At 41.0% G+C, this 21722-nt stretch overlaps 1 protein-coding gene across 2 annotated transcripts in view; it reads left to right on the top strand.

Moving 5' to 3' along the window:
* The window catches only part of map2k5 (mitogen-activated protein kinase kinase 5), a 151652-nt gene extending 142060 nt beyond the window's left edge, over positions 1-9592 (top strand). For both annotated transcript variants that reach the window (XM_061887676.1, XM_061887675.1), the window contains one exon: positions 8452-9592. In XM_061887676.1, coding sequence (XP_061743660.1) covers positions 8452-8580 — 129 coding nt within the window. In that variant the 3' untranslated portion in view covers positions 8581-9592. The remainder of the gene's footprint in view (positions 1-8451) is intronic.
* Positions 9593-21722: the final 12130 nt, after the last annotated feature.

Below are 21722 nucleotides of genomic sequence, written 5' to 3'. Positions count from 1 at the left end.
TTGGCTAACTTACATGTACTGTGGCTAACAAGCTCTGTATGTAGAGAAGTTGTTGTGGATATATGTACCGTGTGTGTGCAGTCCTGTAACACTTGGTTTTTAATTTGATATTTTAAGATAGGAATGTCTTGGTGGAAAAAAAATTATTTCTTGCATAATACATTTATGTTGGTCGACTGTTCCGTCATGTTTTTTCTTTTTTGGTACTCAAATTTCCTAAGGACAGGAGCGACGTGCTTTTTAGTGTCTCCCATGTTGACTTGTTTGGTTCTGCGGGATGTCACCACCAAAACACTTGGCCATTTGCGCACACGCGACGCTAGATCTACTTGCCAGAGACCTTTCATGGATTTTGAGTCAATCTGTGAAATACAATTTGAAATCACATTGATAATGATGATGGATTAACCCAATTGATAACGATCATTCGGACAGCCCTTGTAAGAATATATAAATATTGACTTTTGACAAGGTGTCACCGCATAATAATTGGAGTTGCAGATGTACAGTGGGGCAACAAAGTATTTATTCAGCCACCGATTGTGCAAGTTCTCCCACTTAAAATGATGACAGAGGTCTGTAATTTTCATCATAGGTACACTTCAACTGTGAGAGACAGAATGTCTAAAAAAAATCCAGGAATTCACATTGTAGGAATTTTAAAGAATTTATTTTTAAATTATGGTGGAAAATAAGTATTTGGTCAACCATTCAAAGCTCTGACTGATGGAAGGAGGTTTTGGCTCAAAATCTCACGATACATGGCCCCATTCATTTTTCCTTAACACGGATCAATCGTTCTGTCCCCTTAGCAGAAAAACAGTCCCAAAGCATGATGTTTCCACCTCCATGCTTCACAGTAGGTATGGTGTTCTTGGGATGCAACTCAGTATTCTTCTTCCTCCAAACACGACTTGTTGAGTTTATACCAAAATGGATACATGGACGATACAGCAGAGGATTGGGAGAATGTCATGTGGTCAGATGAAACCAAAATAGAACTTTTTGGTATAAACTCAACACGTCGAGTTTGGAGAAAGAAGGGTTGTTAATGTTATTAGTATAAATAGGGATAAAGGTTAAGTTATTCTTCGTTGTTAGTTGATCTTTAGTTCTTTCTTTTTTCCTTTGTTTTATTTAATGGTATTCAGAGGTGTACTTATAACAATTGTATAAACAAATGCTACTATTAATGGTCGTGGCCGAAAGTGAGGGGGTCGCAAAATATTTTCTTCTTCCTTGGAGTGGCGTAATAGAAAATTATTGAGAAGCACTGACGTAATCCAAGGAAAAACAAACACAATTTGTAGCCATCTTTTTGCTAAAAGTTTATTCTTAGTTGCCTCGAATTGGAGCTTGAATATCACCACATTTTTTTGGGCCCTGTGTGTAAAAGACTTCATGCTGCCCTTGTCAGAAAATGTTAAGAACATGTTTGTGCCACATCTGTTTTGAGCACAGATTTGGTTGCCTGTTAACAGAGTAGACAGTGTTTCACTTTTTTAGGAATTGTTGTTGACAGATTAATTTAAACCCACCAGCCACTGGGTTGTTTTACTAATTGGACAACCAGATGGCATAGAGAAAATTCATGGTCAGCTTTGATTCACTTGTCTCATTTACAACCTCCTCCACTCTCACCTTTTGACCTCTGACCCCCCCCTCACTGGAGACGATGGTCTCCCAGATGAGGTGAATGACTATTGTCATTGAGACCTTGCATGTAACATCTGTGTTTGACTCTGTCAGCCTGTGTGAAAGCTGTCGCCATTAAACAAGACAGGGTACCGCTCACTGTTTGCGAAATTAGATGTGAAAACAATTTAGATCACATATAGACACTTTCAAAAGATGTTACTAAACTCGTTTACGGCCTGTCAAGCAGATCAATAAAGCCAATAAACACATTTTTTCCGAATGGCCTGACACGACATAATGACTATAAAGTATAATCTGTTGGACTTAAATATTTAAGACCATTTAATCATTTTTCCCTTTGATTTATTTGTGGTTCTTTATGATTTTTTTATATTTATTATTTGCGCATTCAAGCTGTTAATGGTAAAATTGATCATAAAAGATACTGCGCATTGGGCAGTGAAACCATATATCAGAAAGAAAATAATGAGTGCAGACACCTTTTTATAGCTCCTTCTGTTCATTTAGTCATTGATGTGTTAGACTAGAATGAGGTATTAAAATTGGTCTATATCTTCTAAATACTCTCGACATGATTTGATTTAGTAGTTCAGGCCTTTTTGCCTTAATCAACATACAGTAGTTTTACTATGTTTTTGTTTTATAGACCACGTACAGTTTTTGTTCGTGATCCCAGCCAAAAGGTCTGACAAAGACCAAATTGTAAGAAAACTTTAAGGTCTACTGAAATGAGATTTTCTTATTTAAACGGGGATAGCAGGTCCATTCTATGTGTCATACTTGATCATTTCGCGATATTGCCATATTTTTGCTGAAAGGATTTAGTAGAGAACATCGACGATAAAGTTCCCTACTTTTGGTCGCTAATAAAAAAGCCTTGCCTTTACCGAAAGTAGCAGACGATGTGCGTGTGACGTCACTGGTTGTAGGGTTCCTCACATTGCTTACAATGGGAGCCTCCAGCAGCAAGAGCTATTCGGACCGAGAAAGCGACAATTTCCTCATTAATTTGAGCGAGGATGAAAGATTCGTGGATGAGGAAATTTACAGTGACGGACTAAAAAAAAAAAAAAAAAAAAAAAAGCGGTTGCATTCAGATGTTTTTAGACACAATTACTTGGATACTTCTGGGAAATCCCTTATCTTTCTATTGTGTTGCTAGTGTTTTAGTGAGTTAAATAGTACCTGATAGTCGTAGGGGTGTGTCCACGGGTGTGTTGACGCCAGTCTCTGAGGGAAGTCACGGCAGCAGCAGCACGACAGAAGCTCTGACTTGTTTCCACAATTTTTTCACCGAAAACTGTCGGTCGACATGTAGTCGGGATCCATGTTCACTTGACCGCTCTGATCCATAGTAAAGCTTCACCTCCGGGAATTTTAAACAAGGAAACACTGTGTGTTTGTGTGGCTAAAGGCTAAAATCTTCCCACCTCCACCTTTCTACTTTGACTTCTCCATTATTAATTGAACAAATTGCAAAAGATTCAGCAACACATATGTCCAAAATACTGTGTAATTATGTGATGAAAATAGACAACTTTTAGCTGTGTGTGGTGCTGGGCTAATATGTCCCCTCCAACCAATAACGTCACAAACACGCGTCATCATTCCGCGACATTTTCAACAGGAAACTCCGCGTGAAATTTAAAATTGTAATTTAGTAAACTAAAAAGGCCGTATTGGCATGTGTTGCAATGTTAATATTTCATCATTGATATATAAACTATCAGACTGCGTGGTCGGTAGTAGTGGGTTTCAGTAGGCCTTTAGCATGTTTTATCGTAAAAAATAATATAAATCCGACTAATCACTTAAAAATAATAAAACAAAAAGATCATTATAGTTTTAATTCCAAAAACAATGCAAAATACACATGCATGACAAATTAAATGGATAAATGAAAATTTACCATCACTTTTACCTTTATTTAAGACTTTTTGGCAATTATGGCAAATAATGGAGAGGGGAGAGCCATGGGAATGCCAGCTTTGTACATTGCTAATAGTTGTTTTTTTTAATTCAAATGTGTTTCTCACTTTCTTTTAAAGTGCTGGCACTCACAACTTTGTTTAGCCCCATTGTGGCTTATTTTGCAGTCATGCTGAATTAAAAAAAAAAAAAGCACAGAGACTGAGTCGTCCACACGTGGGATTCTTTGTTCAGGCACTCACAGAATGATACACGGAGAAACGGACTACATTGGAACCTGGATTTACGAACTTATTTGGTTTTTGAACATGGTTCGTAAATTGAACAGTTCATATAGTGAAGCAAAGTTCCCCATGAGAAACAATGTGAACATGAATAATTGGTTCTAGCCTCGAAAAAAGTCCCTATTTTTTTTCTTTCTTTCTTTTCATAGTTTATTTTGAACATGAGCACATTTACAACACAATACATCAGTTTCATATCACTTCACATCGCATCATGTCCGAAAAGGAGAAGGAAGAAGCAAAACTTATTTAATCCTACCCCTTTCCCACGTCAGACAACCCACAAATATACCGTATTTCCTTGAATTGCCGCCGGGGCGCTAATTAATTTAAAAGCTCTTCTCACTCCTACGCTTACCAAAGGCATGCGATAAAAGTAAGCGTGCGCTAATTATTTTAAAACCTCTTCTCGCTCCGGCACTTACCAAAGGCATGCAGTAAAAATTTGATTGTGATGTAAGCTTGGACCTTAAATCCTACTGAATAGATGTTAAACTTCTTCCCTTTATGCGATTTCAAATGACTGGTATTGAAATCAGCCTCCATTTTGAAAATGATAACAGGGGAAGTGTCACTCGTGACGTCACGAGTTTGACCAGGCGGTAATACTAAGCATGCGCTAATTATTTTGGGAAGCGAGTTTGACCCGGCCGTAATTCAAGGCAGGCGCATACTATATGCCCTGCGGCAATTCAAGGAAATACGGTATACATTCATCTACTGACTCTCCTTACAGCAAAATAGCAAAATGACATCTATGAATGAGTAATACAACAGTTCTGTAAAATGTAATCAGTCAATTCAGTCATTACCAACATACTGAGATGAAGAAGATCTTATTTTCAATAAGATTGAAAGTGTTTCTCATAATTCTTCTTTTTTGTACTTTTTAAGCACTATTAATTTGAACAGCCTCTTAAAGGCCTACTGAAACCCACTACTACCGACCACGCAGTCTGATAGTTTAAATATCAATGATGAAATCTTAACTTTGCAACACATGCCAATACGGCCTTTTTAGTTTACTAAATTGCAGTTTTAAATTTCCCGGGAGTTTTTTCTTGAAAACGTCGTGTAATGATGACGTGTACGCTTGACGTCAAGAGCTGTTAGGGAATATGAGCGCTACGCACACACACACAGCTAAAATTCGTCTGCTTTAACCGCATAATTACACAGTATTTTGGAGATCTGTGTTGCTGAATCCTTTGCAATTTGTTCAATTAATATTGGAGAAGTCAAAGTAGAAAGATGGAGTTGGGAAGCTTTAGCCTTTAGCCACACAAACACAAGGTGTTTCCTTGTTTAAATTTCACGGAGGTGAAACTTTACTATGGATCACAGCGAACATGGATCCCAACCGAATGCCAACCAGCAGGTTTCGGTGAGAAATTTGTGTTAAAAAGTCGCTTCTTACCGGAGATCAGCTGAGCTTGTGCCGCCCATAAAGCTGCCGTCGACTCCCCTGAGAAACTGCACGTCAACACACCCGTGGACACACACCTCCGACTATCAGGTTCTGTTAAACTCACTAAAACACTAGCAACACAATAGAAAGATAAGGGGTTTCCCAAAATTATCCTAGCAAATGTGTCTAAAAACATAAGAATCCGTCCCAATGCAATCACGTTTTTTTCAAAAACTTTATTTTTTTTTTTTTTTTGTAGTCCTTCACTATCAATATCGTCAAACACAAATCTTTCATCCTCGCTCAAATTAATGGGGAAATTGACGTTTTCTCGGTCCGAATAGCTGTTTTTGTTGGAGGCTCCCATTAAAATCAATGTGAATATATGAGTAGCCCCCACACGTGTGACGTCATCGTCTGCGACTTCCGGTAGAGGCAGGGCTTTTGTCTTAGCACGGAAAGTTGCGAACTTTATCATGGATGTTCTCTACTAAATCCTTACAGCAAAAATTTGGCAATATTGCGAAATGATCAAGTATGACACATAGAATGGACCTGCTATCCCAGTTTAAATAAGAAAATCTCATTTCAGTAGGCCTTTAAACTGAATCACATCAATACAATGTTTAATTTCTTTACTTAATCCATTCCATAATTTAATTCCACATTCTGATGTGCTAAAGGTTTTAAGTGTTGTATGTGCATACAAATGTTTGAAATTACATTTTCTTCTAAGGTTATATTTCTCCTCTTTAGTTGAGAAGAATTGTTGTACATTCTTTGGTAGCAGGTTATAATTTGCTTTTTACATCATTTTAGCTGTTTGCAATTTTACCAAATCATCGAGCTTTAATATTTTTGACTCAATAAATAAAGGGTTTGTATGTTCTCTATATCCAACATTATGTATTATTCTAATTGATGTTTTTTGTAACACAGTTAACGAATGTAGCGCACATTTGTAGTTGTTTCCCCATATTTCTGCACAATAACTCAGATATGGTAACACTAGCAAGCAGTAGAGAATATAAAGTGATTTTTGGCCCAGGACGTATTTTGCTTTATTCATTATTTAAATATTTTTTGCCACCTTATGTTGCATGTTTTGTATATGAGATTTCCAGTTTTTAGTAAAAGAATAGCTACATTGAAGACACTATATTGTGTATATGTCAAACCAACATATCGAGGGGGTGATGGATCAACGATCTCTTTATTAACAAAACAACAACAGCATTCTGAACATACACACAAAAAGTGCCTTTGGTGCTCTCAAAAACATTAACAACCATGTTGCTACAATAATAAAACAAAGTGAAAACTTCTTAACCTTGCTGTCGTGAATGTTTGTGGCATGCACCTGACATGAGGAGGTGAATGCTTTCAAGGCAGAGTCATTAAGCAGAGAAAAGAGCGGCGACAGAGAGACACCGAGGCATATTTGGCGTGATCTACAAGTTTGTAAACTAAAAAGTTCACGTATAGAGGGATTTTTAAATCAAGGTTTTCCAGTACTTTGTTACACACAGAAATTGGGACATACGATAACTACAAACCCCGTTTCCATAGGAGTTGGGAAATTGTGTTGGATGTAAATATTAACGTAATACAATGACTTGTAAATCCTTTTCAACCCACATTCAATTGAATGCACTAAAAAGACAAGATATTTGATGTTCAAACTCATAAAAATAAAATAAAGTCATGACGTACTTTTTAACACTTTAGCTCGGGATCTTTCTGTGTGGAGTTTACATGTTCTCCCCGTGAATGCGTGGGTTCCCTCCGGGTACTCCGGCTTCCTCCCACTTCCAAAGACATGCACCTGGGGATAGGTTGATTGGCAACACTAAATTGGCCCTAGTGTGTGAATGTGAGTGTGAATGTTGTCTGTCTATCTGTGTTGGCCCTGCGATGAGGTGGCGACTTGTCCAGGGTGTACCCCGCCTTCCGCCCAATTGTAGCTGAGATAGGCGCAAGCTCCCCCCGCAACCCCAAAAAAGGGAATAAGCGGTAGAAAATGGATGGATGGATGTATTCCGTATAGGGCTTCACGGTGGCAGAGGGGTTAGTGCGTCTGCCTCATAATACGAAGGTCCTGCAGTCCTGGGTTCAAATCCAGGCTCGGGATCTTTCTGTGTGGAGTTTACATGTTCTCCCCGTGAATGCGTGGGTTCCCTCCGGGTACTCCGGCTTCCTCCCACTTCCAAAGACATGCACCTGGGGATAGGTTGATTGGCAACACTAAATTGGCCCTAGTGTGTGAATGTGAGTGTGAATGTTGTCTGTCTATCTGTGTTGGCCCTGCGATGAGGTGGAGACTTGTCCAGGGTGTACCCCGCCTTCCGCCCGATTGTAGCTGAGATAGGCGCCAGCGCCCCCCGCGACCCCAAAAGGGAATAAGCGGTAGAAAATGGATGGATGGATGTATTCCGTATATATTTATAATCTAACAGTTTCCCAGCGGGGTTTGTACAAGAGTGCATTTACTCAGTACTACAATGATTGTATCAATATTTTATGATCACAAAATAATTTATCTTTTTTTAAAATGTATATTATGTGTATAAACTCGGGAAATACATCCCTAGACACATGAGGACTTCAAATATGACCAATGTATGACCTTGTAACTACTTGGTATCGGATCGATACCCAAATTTGTGGTTTCTTCCAAAACTAATGTAAAGCATCCAAACAACAGAAGAATAAATTATTATTACATTTTAACAGAAGTGTAAATGGAACTTGTTAAAACAGAAAATAACCAGATATTAACAGTAAATGAACAAGTAGATTAATAATCAATTTTCTACCGATTGTCCCTTATAATATTGACAAAATAAAAGAATGAGAAATGACACGATATGTGACTGCATATGCCAAATTAGAAGCCTTTGTTTTCTAGTATGTTCATTATTTTATTTAAGATCAAAATTGTTCTTCAATTGCAATAATAAACATATGTTTAATGTGACCGTAAGATTTGTGGGTTATAATTGCCATTTGTTGGGGTCCCCTTTATTTGGAAAAGTGATGAAAAATATTGAAACACATTTGGGTACCAGTACCAAAATATTCCTATTGGGAAAACCCGAAATCAATCACAGAAGAATAAAACTTCCCTGAAAACCCCCTTGTTTAACAACATTTGTGCTTTCTTCTTTTTAGGATCATTCTTTCATCGTACAATACAATGACGGAAATTCAGAGGTTGTGTCCATGTGGGTCTGTTGCTGTTTGGAAGAGAGACGAGCGCAGCAGGCGGAAGGTCGAAACTTACGCCATGATGGACCATGATATTTTGAGCCAAGCTCTTGAACCCCAGGAAGCTGCAAGGTCATGTACTGTATTTCCATATGCACTCTGAAAATGACTCAACAAACACGGATGGAAGTCACAACATACTTGAGACTTGGTGCCTCACTTTTGCGCAGTGACAAGAGCTCACACCCTTTGGATCGCTTCCTAGGCTTTGAATTTGGAGTGGAGACCCCTCCGGCAATGGACTTCTTCCGCAGGAAAGGTGAAAAGAGATCAATGACGGTAGCATCAACATTTATGATCACAATATGCTGACACTGTTTGTGGTGTTGTTTCAGAAAAGTTTCTTGGCAACCCATTAAGTGAATGTTCAAGTGTTTGCTTGTGACGAGGTCATTCCCTTGTCCATGTTACCAGTGGTGTCATCATTTGCTTCAGCTCATGTCTGGAGTAGCAAGATTTTAGGACTAAATACAGGCGGTCCTCGTTTGATGTTACCCTGTTTTGTGAAATAATCTTCTACTTAGTATTAGGTAAGCAGGGTAGTGGTATCATTATTGAGGCGTTTTCATTCCAATAAGCCTTTCTCTCCCTACTCCCATTCCATTTTTCTCTCTTTTGCTGTTACATTTAATTCCTGTATTCTATGTATTTTTTTTCTGACTTTGTTTTATGTGTATTAATTTAGGTCTAAGTTCCTATCGCTATCATTGAAACGGAACTCGTACATAGCCCGAGGATCCCCCGTATAATAACAAAAAAAAAAATGTTTAGCCCCATTTGTTAGTGACAAACTTTGCTTTCTACCAAAGAAAGGGTTTTCAGCCCCAGACCCAAATTATTTTGTTACTCATTCCAATAATCATACATTGCCATAACATCGACCAATGGTCCTAAAATGATATAACAAACAGCCGACAATGATTTATTATAAAATGAAAATAAAAGCCTTTAGCCAAGAATTGTATGTCTGTTTCACAGTCGGGAAAACAGCTTAGATAATTTTACCCTTGACAATCAGAGACCAAATAAAGATTTATCTAGCTCAGTTTGAAAGACTTTTGCCTTTGTTAAACATGTACTGTGCACGTTTTACTTAAATTTTTATATGTAAATGTGCCTAGACTGTCTTTGATATCAAATACTATTTAAAAAAAAAGCCTATTGACAAGGTGACAGAGCGGGAAAAACATGTTTTTTATCATTTATTTCATAGGGTTTAAAGGCCTACTGAAATGAGATTTTCTTATTTAAACGGAAATAGCAGGTCCATTCTATGTGTCATACTTGATCATTTCGTGATATTGCCATATTTTTGCTGAAAGGATTTAGTAGAGAACATCGACAATAAAGTTCGCAACTTTTGGTGCTGACAAAAAAGCCTTGCCTTTACCAAAAGTCGCAGACGATGACATCACAAGTGTGGGGGCTCCACACATATTCACGTTGTTTTTAATGGGAGCCTCCAGCAGCAAGAGCTATTCAGACCGAGAAAACAACAATTTCCCCATAAATTTGAGCGAGGATGAAAGATTTGTGTTTGAGGATATTGATAGCGACGGACTAGAAAAAGAAAAAAAAAAGCGACAGCTCCGGGCGACGGCAGTGTGAGCATTTCAGATGTAATTAGACACATGTACTAGGATAATTCTGGAAGATCCCTTATCTGCTTATTGTTTTAATAGTGTTTTAGTGAGATTTTAAAGATTGTAAAGACATACCTAGAGGTCAGATGGCTGCGGTGAATAAAATGTGTCTCAGAGAGAAGCCGAGGAGCCAAGAACACAGCTGATGCAGAACGACGAATAATCCACGGATGTCTTCGGTAAGATATATATCACAATTTCCCCACCCAAAAACTTGCTGGTTGACGTAGAGAAAACATGTTCGCTTGACCGCTCTGCTTTCACGACAAACGAAGAAACACCGGCTGGGTCTTGGTGCTAAAGACAGCTGGAATCCACCGCTTTCCACCAACAGCATTGTTCTTTATAGTCTCCATTATTAAATGGACAAATTGCAAAAGATTCAGCAACACAGATGTCCAAATTACTGTGTAATTGTGCGGTTAAAGCAGATGACTTTTAGCTGTGTGTGTGCGCAGCGCTAATATTTCCTCACAGTCCGTGACGTCACGCGTACACGTCATCATTCCGTGACGTTTTCAACAAGAAACTCCTGGGAAATTTAAAATTGCAATTTAGTAAACTAAACCGGCCGTATTGGCATGTGTTGCAATGTTAATATTTCATCATTGATATATAAACTATCAGACTGCGTGGTCAGTAGTAGTGGGTTTCAGTAGGCCTTTAACCTCCCTTAAAATCTGCTATTGTTTAATTCAACCATTGTTTTGCACTCTGATGAGTTGTCAACTATATTGAAACAAACTGCAATGGAATGTGATCATGTTGATGGAGGAATTTAATACAGTGCACTTCCCTCCAAGGAACACGTATGGATTTTTCTTTAGCAGAGCAAACATAATACATTTGACAATGGCTTATATTCTAGTAGAATATATTTTGCAATTATCTTTGACTGCTATGGAGACAAAGTAAAAGAGATTGAAGGGCAGCCCGTCTGAAGTTTCCACTTGCCAAATTGTATTTTTTTTTTTAACTGTACACTCAGAGTTTTGATTGAATGATTGATTGAAACTTTTATTAGTAGATTGCACAGTTCAGTACATATTCCGTACAATTGACCACTAAATGGTAACACCCGAATAAGTTTTTCAACTTGTTTAAGTCGGGGTCCACGTTAAGCAATTCAGGGTACAAATATATACTATCAGCATAATACAGTCATCACGCAAGTTAATCGTCAGAGTAAATACATTGAATTATTTACATTATTTACAATATTATTTGATGTAATGTCGTTGTTGGGGTCCATAAAATACCCAGCGCCTTATTCCCGAGATCGGGTTATATAGAAATAATAATTTTTTACCATTTTCTTTTCAAAAGAATACAAAAACAATATCTCCACGTCATGTCTAATTTGGTAGATTGTGCTTTCACGTGCCACAATGGGGCAGGCTCTTTGGAGATCACTTGGTCAATAATTAATTTCTATTTAGTGACATTTTTTTTAGTAACTTCCAGTTTCTTCCGACAAAGAAAAAAAAAATGTCAGGTTCAAACACTGATGACATCTATTAAACAAGACAAAAGGCAAGGAATCAAACAGAGACAGAATTCAATTTGGACTCAGATCCGAGGAGAGACATGGCCACTGTACTCTTTATACAGTACTGCACCACGCTCTGACGAAAAAGGTTTACGTCTCCTCTTTTATATAGATCTGGGGCGCTCACACTTTTTCTGCAGGTGAGCTACTTTTCAATTGACCAAGTCGAGGAGATCTACCTCATTCCTATTTATAATTTATATTTATTTATTTATGAAAGAGACATTTTTGTTAACAAGTTAATGGTGTTTAATGATAATACAAGCATGTTTAACACACATAGATTCCTTTCTTTCATGAAGACAAGAATATAAGTTGGTGTATTTGATTCTGATGACTTGCATTGATTGGAATTAGACAGTGGTGCTGATAACGTCCGCATTTTCAAATGGAGGAAAAAAAAAAGTCCTCCTTTCTGTCCAATACCACATGAAAGTGGTTGGATTTGGCATCTCATTTGTCCAACTTGCATACTCGTTTTTAAACACTTTGTTATGAGAGTAGCATATGTGTGTGGCCCTTTAATGTCTGGCAGCAGGTGAGAGTGCGGGTGGGCAAGCAAGTGAGAAAGCGGTCGCTGAGAGCGGGGGAGAAATACATTGGCATCAAACTCCGTAGCTTGCTAGCTTGTGCACGCTAGCTTTCTGAGACTCTTATTTTGTTAGCACAGGCAGGATGAAACAGGTCTTTTACGGTGAAGACAGGAACTGTGCAGTCGGTCTTTAGAGTTTTGACAGTAGGTACGGAGTCTCTAGAAATAAAATGTGTTTCTCTGCGTCCGCCCTGTTAGTGATTTTTTTCTTAAATATGAGCTTGCAGCAGCCAGCGTCATCTCACAAGATCCTCGGGTGCCGAGAATGTCAAACAACTGACGAAAGTGAAGTCTTGGTATGATTGATGATTGCTCATTTTTATGTATATTTTTTAATGCCTGGCTTGAGATCGACTGACACACCCTCCGAGATCGACCAGTCGATCGCGATCGACGTAATGGGCACCCCTGGTATAGATATTCAATGTTTACGCAACAACACATGTCACAACAGAAATGGGGAGTATGTGAACAGTCATTGTTTTCGGTCACATTGAAGACAAAAGAAGAAGATTCCTCAGGCTTGGGCTCGTCCTGGATTCAGCTTCCCGTGTCATTCCAACGTACACAGCGGAATCTTCCAAGGCTTTGCTTGGTCGAACAAGGACAGCTCTCATCTGTTCAATGGAAACTCAGAGAGCGGAAAGTTTTTTGATAATTTACACAATTTTTCTAACAAAAAGCATTCAAGCTGCTGTTTGTTCAGCTGTGCTCTTTCGTCATCGAAGCTAAGTGCTAACTTTCTTTTTTGTGTGCTTCTAAATATTAGGTGGGTAAAGTGCCTTGCCCCAGGACACAACGGCAGTGACTAGAATGGCGGAAGCGGGAATCGCACCTGCAACCCTCAAGTTGCTGGCATGGCCACTCTACCAACCGAGCTATGCCGCCCCACTTTGCAGCCAGTTCAGTTTTTGCTTCGTTTAGCCTAGCCATTCCTAAGCTTCAAGATCTTTACTTAGCGGCACTCGCCTTTTGTTTATTTTTTTGGTTTAAGCGTTAAAGGCCTACTAAAATGAGATTTTCTTATTAAACGGGGATAGCAGGTCTATTCTATGTGTCGGCGGCAGTGTGAGCGTTTCAGATGTAATTAGACACATTTACTAGGATAATTCTGGACGATCCCATATCTGCTTATTGTTTTAATAGTGTTTTAGTCAGATTATAAAGACATACCTCAAAGTCGGATGGCTGCGGTGAACACACCAGTGTCTCAGAGAGAAGCCGAGGAGCCAAGCTCACAGCTGCCTTTTTTGATAGCTACTGCAGGAGGACGCACAATCCACTGATGTCTCCGGTAAGATATATATCACAATTTTCCCATCCAAAAATATGCTGGTTGATGTAGAGAAACATGTTCGCTTGACCTGACCGCTCTGTGTTAAAGCTTCACAACAAACAAAGAAACACCGGCTGTGTTTCGGTGCTAAAGGCAGCTGCAATACACCGCTTTCCACCAACAGTATTCTTCTTTATAGTCTCCATTATTAATTGAACAAATTGCAAAAGATTCAGCAACACAGATGTCCAAAATACTGTGTAATTATGCAATGAAAAGAGACGACTTTTAGCCGTCAGTGGTGCTGAGCTAATACAGTATGTCCCTTCCAACCAATAACGTCACAAACACGGGTAATCATACGCGTCATCATTCCGCGACGTTTTCAACAAGAAACTCCGCGGGAAATTTAAAATTGTAATTTAGTAAATTAAAACGGCCCTATTTGCATGTTGCAATGTTAAGATTTCATCATTGATTTATAAACTATCAGACTGCGTGGGGGCTTCACGGTGGGAGAGGGGTTTGTGCGTCTGCCTCACAATACGAAGTTCCTGCAGTCCTAGATTCAAATCCAGGTTCGGGATCTTTCTGTGTGGAGTTTGCATGTTCTCCCTGTGAATGCGTGGGTTCCCTCCGGGTACTCCGGCTTCCTCGCACTTCCAAAGACATGCACCTGGGGATAGGTTGATTGGCAACACTAAATTGGCCCTAGTGTGTGAACGTGAGTGTGAATGTTGTCTGTCTATCTGTGTTGGCCCTGCGATGAGGTAGCGACTTGTCCAGGGTGTACCCTGCCTTCCGCCCGATTGTAGCTGAGATAGGCGCCAGCGACCCCGAAAGGGAATAAGCGGTAGAAAATGGATGGATGGACAGACTGCGTGGTCGGTAGTAGTGGGTTTCAGTAGGCCTTTAGATACAGTACTTTTTTACCTGCACACTGCCTCCCGCATATTGTGATCACGACAAACATTGAGTCCGAGTGGACCATGTTCCGCACCTCTATTGTCGAGGCGGCAGATCGGAGCTGTGGCCGCAAGGCAGTTGGTGCCTGTCGGGGCGGCAATCCTAAAACCCCTTGGTGGACACCAGCGGTGAGGGATGCCGTCAAGCTGAAGAAGGAGTCCTATCGGGTCCTTTTGGCTCATAGGACTCCGGAGGCAGTGGACAGGTACCGACAGGCCAAGCGGTGTGCAGCTTCAGCGGTCGCGGAGGCAAAAACTCGGACATGGGAAGAGTTCGGGGAAGCCATGGAAAACGACTTCCGGACGGCTTCGAAGCGATTCTGGACCACCGTCCGCCGCCTCAGGAAGGGGAAGCAGTGCACTATCAACACCGTGTATGGTGCGGATGGTGTTCTGCTGACCTCGACTGCGGATGTTGTGGATAGGTGGAAGGAATACTTCGAAGACCTCCTCAATTCCACCAACACGTCTTCCTATGAGGAAGCAGTGCCTGGGGAATCTGTGGTGGACTCTCCTATTTCTGGGGCTGAGGTCACTGAGGTAGTTAAAAAGCTCCTCGGTGGCAAGGCCCCGGGGGTGGATGAGATCCGCCCGGAGTTCCTTAAGGCTCTGGATGCTGTGGGGCTGTCTTGGTTGACAAGACTTTGCAGCATCGCGTGGACATCGGGGGCGGTACCTCTGGATTGGCAGACCGGGGTGGTGGTTCCTCTCTTTAAGAAGGGGGACCGGAGGGTGTGTTCCAACTATCGTGGGATCACACTCCTCAGCCTTCCCGGTAAGGTTTATTCAGGTGTACTGGAGAGGAGGCTACGTCGGATAGTCGAACCTCGGATTCAGGAGGAACAGTGTGGTTTTCGTCCTGGTCGTGGAACTGTGGACCAGCTCTATACTCTCGGCAGGGTTCTTGAGGGTGCATGGGAGTTTGCCCAACCAGTCTACATGTGCTTTGTAGACTTGGAGAAGGCATTCGACCGTGTCCCTCGGGAAGTCCTGTGGGGAGTGCTCAGAGAGTATGGGGTATCGGACTGTCTTATTGTGGCGGTCCGTTCCCTGTACGATCAGTGCCAGAGCTTGGTTCGCATTGCCGGCAGTAAGTCAAACACATTTCCAGTGAGGGTTGGACTCCGCCAAGGCTGTCCTTTGTCACCGATTCTGTTCATAACTTTTATGGACAGAATTTCTAGGCGCAGTCAAGGCGTTGAGGGGTTCCGGTTTGGTAACCGCAAGATTAGGTATCTGCTTTTTGCAGATGATGATCCTGATGGCTTCATCTGACCGGGATCTTCAGCTCTCGCTGGATCGGTTCGCAGCCGAGTGTGAAGCGACCGGAATGAGAATCAGCACCTCCAAGTCCGAGTCCATGGTTCTCGCCCGGAAAAGGGTGGGGTGCCATCTCCGGGTTGGGGAGGAGACCCTGCCCCAAGTGGAGGAGTTCAAGTACCTAGGAGTCTTGTTCACGAGTGAGGGAAGAGTGGATCGTGAGATCGACAGGCGGATCGGTGCGGCGTCTTCAGTAATGCGGACGTTGTACCGATCCGTTGTGGTGAAGAAGGAGCTGAGCCGGAAGGCAAAGCTCTCAATTTACCGGTCGATCTACGTTCCCATCCTCACCTATGGTCATGAGCTTTGGGTCATGACCGAAAGGATAAGATCACGGGTACAAGCGGCCGAAATGAGTTTCCTCCGCCGTGTGGCGGGGCTCTCCCTTAGAGATAGGGTGAGAAGCTCTGCCATCCGGGAGGGACTCAAAGTAAAGCCGCTGCTCCTCCACATCGAGAGGAGCCAGATGAGGTGGTTCAGGCATCTGGTCAGGATGCCACCCGAACGCCTCCCTAGGGAGGTGTTTAGGGCACGTCCAACCGGTAGGAGGCCACGGGGAAGACCCAGGACACGTTGTGAAGACTATGTCTCCCGGCTGGCCTGGGAACGCCTCGGGATCCCCCGGGAAGAGCTAGACGAAGTGGCTGGGGAGAGGGAAGTCTGGGTTTCTCTGCTTAGGCTGTTGCCCCCGCGACCCGACCTCGGATAAGCGGAAGATGATGGATGGATGGATGAACAAACAATGTTCCCGACATCTACAAAGCAATTATCTACTTGCTGCCACCTACTGATATGGAAAAGTATTACATGCTTACTCTGCCGATCTCTAGACGCACAGACACTCAACAACGGCACATTTGCAGATTATAATTACTGGTTCGCAAAAAATATTTGTAACCCAATTAGGTGAAATTATCTAATCTCCCACGGCAAACCAGACTGTATCTCACAGTACTCTAGTGTGCCGTGGCACAGTGGTTGAAAAACACTGCATTAGACTACTTGTTATTGGAAAAAAGTGTTCATATTAGGGTAGCGCGTTACTTGCGTTCCTGGCATCACTGCCTTTAAGAAGAGGCTACCAAATGCAAGAGTTTCAGACAAGATGAGTTACCGTATTTCCTTGAATTACCGCAGGGCATATAGTATGCGCCTGCCTTGAATTACTGCCGGGTCAAACTCGCTTCCCGGAATAATTAGCGCATGCTTAGTATTACCGCCTGGTCAAACTCGTGACGTCCCGAGTGACACTTCTCCTGTCATTTTCAAAATGGAGGAGGCTGATTTCAATACCGGTAATTTGAAATCGCATAAAGGGAAGCAGATTAAGAGCTATTCAGTAGGATTTAAGGTCCAAGCTTACATCACAGTCAAATTTTTACTGCAGACCTTTGGTAAGTGCCGGAGTTAGAAGAGGTTTTAAAATAATTAGCGCATGCTTACTTTTACCTCATGCCTTTGGTAAGCGCAGGAGTGAGAAGAGGTTTTAAATTAATTAGCGCCCCGGCGGCAATTCAAGGAAATACGGTACCCGATATGAAGGGTGTTACAGACCACTTGCCTTTTTTGGTTGAGCAGTCCACAAATTGCGGTATTTATTAAAACAGGTCACAAGTAAATATTACAACATTGGTCTCATACCTGCGTTGCGTACGTAAGTGGTTGCTTCCATAAGCAAGTCTTTGACAGAGTGAGCTCTAATGAGGAATTCTTCTCCCTCTTTATAAGAAGAGTTCCTGAGCTTCCAAGGCTATCAATGAGGGGGATTTGTGTCAAAATTAAGATAATTTAAAAATATCTGAAGCTATTAAAGGCCTACTGAAATGAGATTTTCTTATTTCAGTAGGCCTTTAATAGCTTCAGATATTTTAACAGGTCCATTCTATGTGTCATACTTGATCATTTCGCGATATTGCCATATTTTTGCTGAAAGGGTTTAGTAGAGAACATCCACGATAAAGTTTGCATCTTTTGGTCGCTAATAAAAAAGCCTTGCCTGTACTGGAAGTCGCAGACGATGTGCGCGTGACGTCACCGGTGTGAGGGCTCCTCACATCCTCACATTGTTTACAATCATAGCCACCAGCTGCTAGAGCGATTCGGACCGAGAAAGCGACAATTTCCCCATTAATTTGAGCGAGGATGAAAGATTCCAGGATGAGGATATTGAGAGTGAAGGACTAGAAAAAATGTTAAGAAAACAAATTCAAAAAGGCGACAGTGGGAGCGATTCAGATGTTATTAGACACATTTACTAGGATAATTCTGGAAAATACCTTATCTGCTTATTGTGTTACTAGTGTTTTCGTGATATTATATGGTATCTGAAAGTCGGAGGGCTGTGGCCATGGGTGTGGTGACCGCCAGTGTCTCCGGTGGGAGGAGGTAATAGTCTGCAGCAGCTGCAGGAGGACGCAAGCTCCGCTCATAAGAGCCGACTTATTACCACAATTTTCTCACCGAAACCTGCCGGTTGACATGTGTTCGGGAACCATGTTCGCTTGACCGCTCTGATCCATAGTAAAGCTTCACCTTCGGGAATTTTAAACAAGGAAACACCGGCTGTGTTTGTGTGGCTAAAGGCAGCCGCAATACACCGCTTGCCACCTCCTTCTTTCTACTTTGACTTCTCCATTATTAATTGAACAAATTGCAAAAGATTCAGCAACACAGATGTCCAGAATACTGTGTAATTATGCGATTAAAGCAGACTACTTATAGCTTGGATCGGGCTGGAAAAAAATGTCCGCTACAACCCCAGACGACAAACGCAAGCGTAATCATCCCGCAACGTTTTCAACAGGAAACTTCGCAGGAAATTAAAAATTGCAGTTTAGTAAACTAAAAAGGCCGTATTGGCATGTGTTGCAATGTTAATATTTCATCATTGATATATAAACTATCAGACTGTGTGGTCGGTAGTAGTGGGTTTCAGTAGGCCTTTAAGCTAGTTTCTCCTTTTTTAAGAATGTGCCTTGTACTGCCCAGTGGCTTTCTGGTTAGAACGTCCGCCCTGAGACTGGAAGGTCGTGAGTTCAATCCCCGGCCGAGTCATACCAAAGACTATGAAAATGGGACCCATTAGATAGATAGATAGTACTTTATTTATTCCGTCAGGAGAGTTCCTTCAGGAAAATTACAATGTTCAGCACAATCCCATTCAAGATCAGACAAACATTACAGGGAGACAGAACAGGATCGCTGAAGGGTCTGCCGGCTTCCAGCGCCCCTTACAAAAAAAAGATGAGATACAGGTAAACAAGGGGGGGAGAAAAAAATAGAAGATAAAATAAAAAAAAATCGGTCTTAGCCTGGGCCCTGGAGAGGGGGTGCAGACTGAGGCCAAGGGAAAAAAACAACAACTCATAGCCATAGTACACATCCCTCTTACATGTGTGTAAGAGGGAAACATCAAAGAACACACAGGACATTAAAGACATTAAAGCAGCAGATACAACCAGACACTTCTACATACAGCTATGAATAAAAAGTAAAAGAAACATATCCACTGAGGTGGCCTCTGCGGTGTTCCACGCCATCGTCCGCTGGGGTGGAGGGAGGATGGCCAGAGACAGGAGCAGACCCAACAAAGCAACCAGGACAGCCGACTCCACTCTCGGCCAGTGTCCAGTCCGCGTATTACCTATTACATATTACCTCCCTGCTTGGCACTCAGCATCAAGGGTTGGAATTGGGGGTTAATTTACCAAATGATTTCCGAGCGTGGCCACTGCTGCTGCTCACTGCTCCCCTCACCTCCCAGGGGGTGAACATGGGGAGGGATCAAATGCAGAGGATACTTTCACCACACCTAGTGTGTTAGGGTGTGTGACTATCGTTGGGACTTTAACTTTAACTTGTACAACTGATTAGAAATAACCAAAACAGGCCTCAAAGTTTCCAAAACAACAGATAATAATAGCAAGCAGAGTAAAGGTTGACTATGCAGACGCCAAATGAAGTTTACAACCAAAGAGTGAACCCAAATGTTATATTTTAACATTCTAACAAGGGAAAGTGTCTGTCTGTTCCCACAGGATTACACACTATCATCAGTCATCAGTTTGAGGGACATTGTACGGGTGTGGAATACGTGTTGTCCTTGTTCTACATCCTGGGTAATGTAATGCTTTTTATTTTCATGTGTTTTCCTAAAAGTGAAAATGAAATATGCCTGACACCCTTTGGGTGAAGGTTTCATTTGATCATGCATAGGCTGACATTTGGATGTCACCCAAACTGTATAAGCACCTTGCAAGGTGGAATTCACCTTTTTAATTTGCATTTGGTAATTAATCGTAGTCAACCTTTTATTCTGAGGCAGCCTCGTTACTGGTTGTTAATGTGATCATTAACCTGGGAATATGTGGTTAACGAACACATGTCATGGCGGGGTCAATTGCTGTACTCTGCATAGCTCGGTTGGTAGAGCGGCCGTGCCAGCAACTTGAGGGTTGCAGGTTCGATTCCCGCTTCCGCCATCCTAGTCACTGCCGTTGTGTCCTTGGGCAAGACACTTTACCCTCCTGCTCCCAGTGCCACCCACACTGGATTAAATGTAATTTAGATATTGGGTTTCACTATGTAAAGCGCTTTCAGTCACTAGAGAAAAGTGCTATATAAATATAATTCACTTCACACCTGACTACTCTTTACTGTCCACATTTTATATCTTTTTCAGTCACAATTGTACAAATGTATTACAGATTAAGGATTGAAGAAGATCCGGTGCTTAGCCTACATGTAGATCAGTGGTTCTCAAATGGGGGTACGCGTACCCCTGGGGGTACTTGAAGGTATGCCAAGGGGCGAAAAAATATATATTCTAAAAACAGCAACAACTCAAAAATCATTTATAAATATATTTATTGAATAATACTTCAACAAAATATGAATGTATGTTCAAATCAGGGGTTCCAAACTCATTTTAGCTCAGCGGCCGCATGGAAGAAAATGCATGTGGGCCAGACGGTTAAAATCATGGCATAATAACTTAAAAATACAACTGCAACAACTTCAGATTGTTTTCATTTTTTTTTTTTGCCAAAATAGAACAAGCACATTCGGAAAATGTACATATCACAAATGATCGTTTTGTCAAAACACTTCAAGTTAGTGAAAAATTGTGAGGAAAAAAATATGCAGTTTCAAAAACACAATAAAGAACACAATGAAATTTAGACTTTACCTCAGTATATAAGTTCATAAACTGGGAAAAGAAATGCAACAATGCAATATTCAGTGTTGACAGCTAGATGTTTTGTGGACATGTTCCATAAATATTGATGTTAAATATTTCTTTTTTTGTGAAGAAATGTTTAGAATTAAGCTCAGGAATCCAGATGGATCTCGATTACAATCCCCAAAGAGGGCACTTTAAGTTGATGATTACTTCTATGTGTAGAAATCTTTATTCATAATTGAATCACTTGTTTATTTTTCAACAAGTTTTTAGTTATTTTTAAATCTTTTTTTCCAAATAGTTCAAGAAAGACCACTACAATATTTTGCACTGTTATACAATTTAATAAATCAGAAACTGATGACATAGTGCTGTATTTTATTTCTTTATCTCTTTTTTTCAACCAATAATGCTTTGCTCTGATTAGGGGGTACTTGAATTAAAAAAAAATTTCACAGGGGGTACATCACTGAAAAAAGGTTGAGAACCACTGTTGTAGATGACTGTTTTTTTAGCATGTGAAAAAAATTAGTTAATTTTTTTTAGCAATAGGAGAGACTATTCATCCCTGAACACCATGGAGAGTTCATGTAGGCTTAATGATGCACTTACATTATTACATCACTAGCATGCACACACACGCACGCA

Source organism: Nerophis ophidion, linkage group LG25 (genome assembly GCF_033978795.1).
Source record: "Nerophis ophidion isolate RoL-2023_Sa linkage group LG25, RoL_Noph_v1.0, whole genome shotgun sequence".
In the NCBI taxonomy this organism is placed as follows: domain Eukaryota; kingdom Metazoa; phylum Chordata; class Actinopteri; order Syngnathiformes; family Syngnathidae; genus Nerophis; species Nerophis ophidion.
This window is presented reverse-complemented; position numbering and strand designations above follow the sequence as displayed.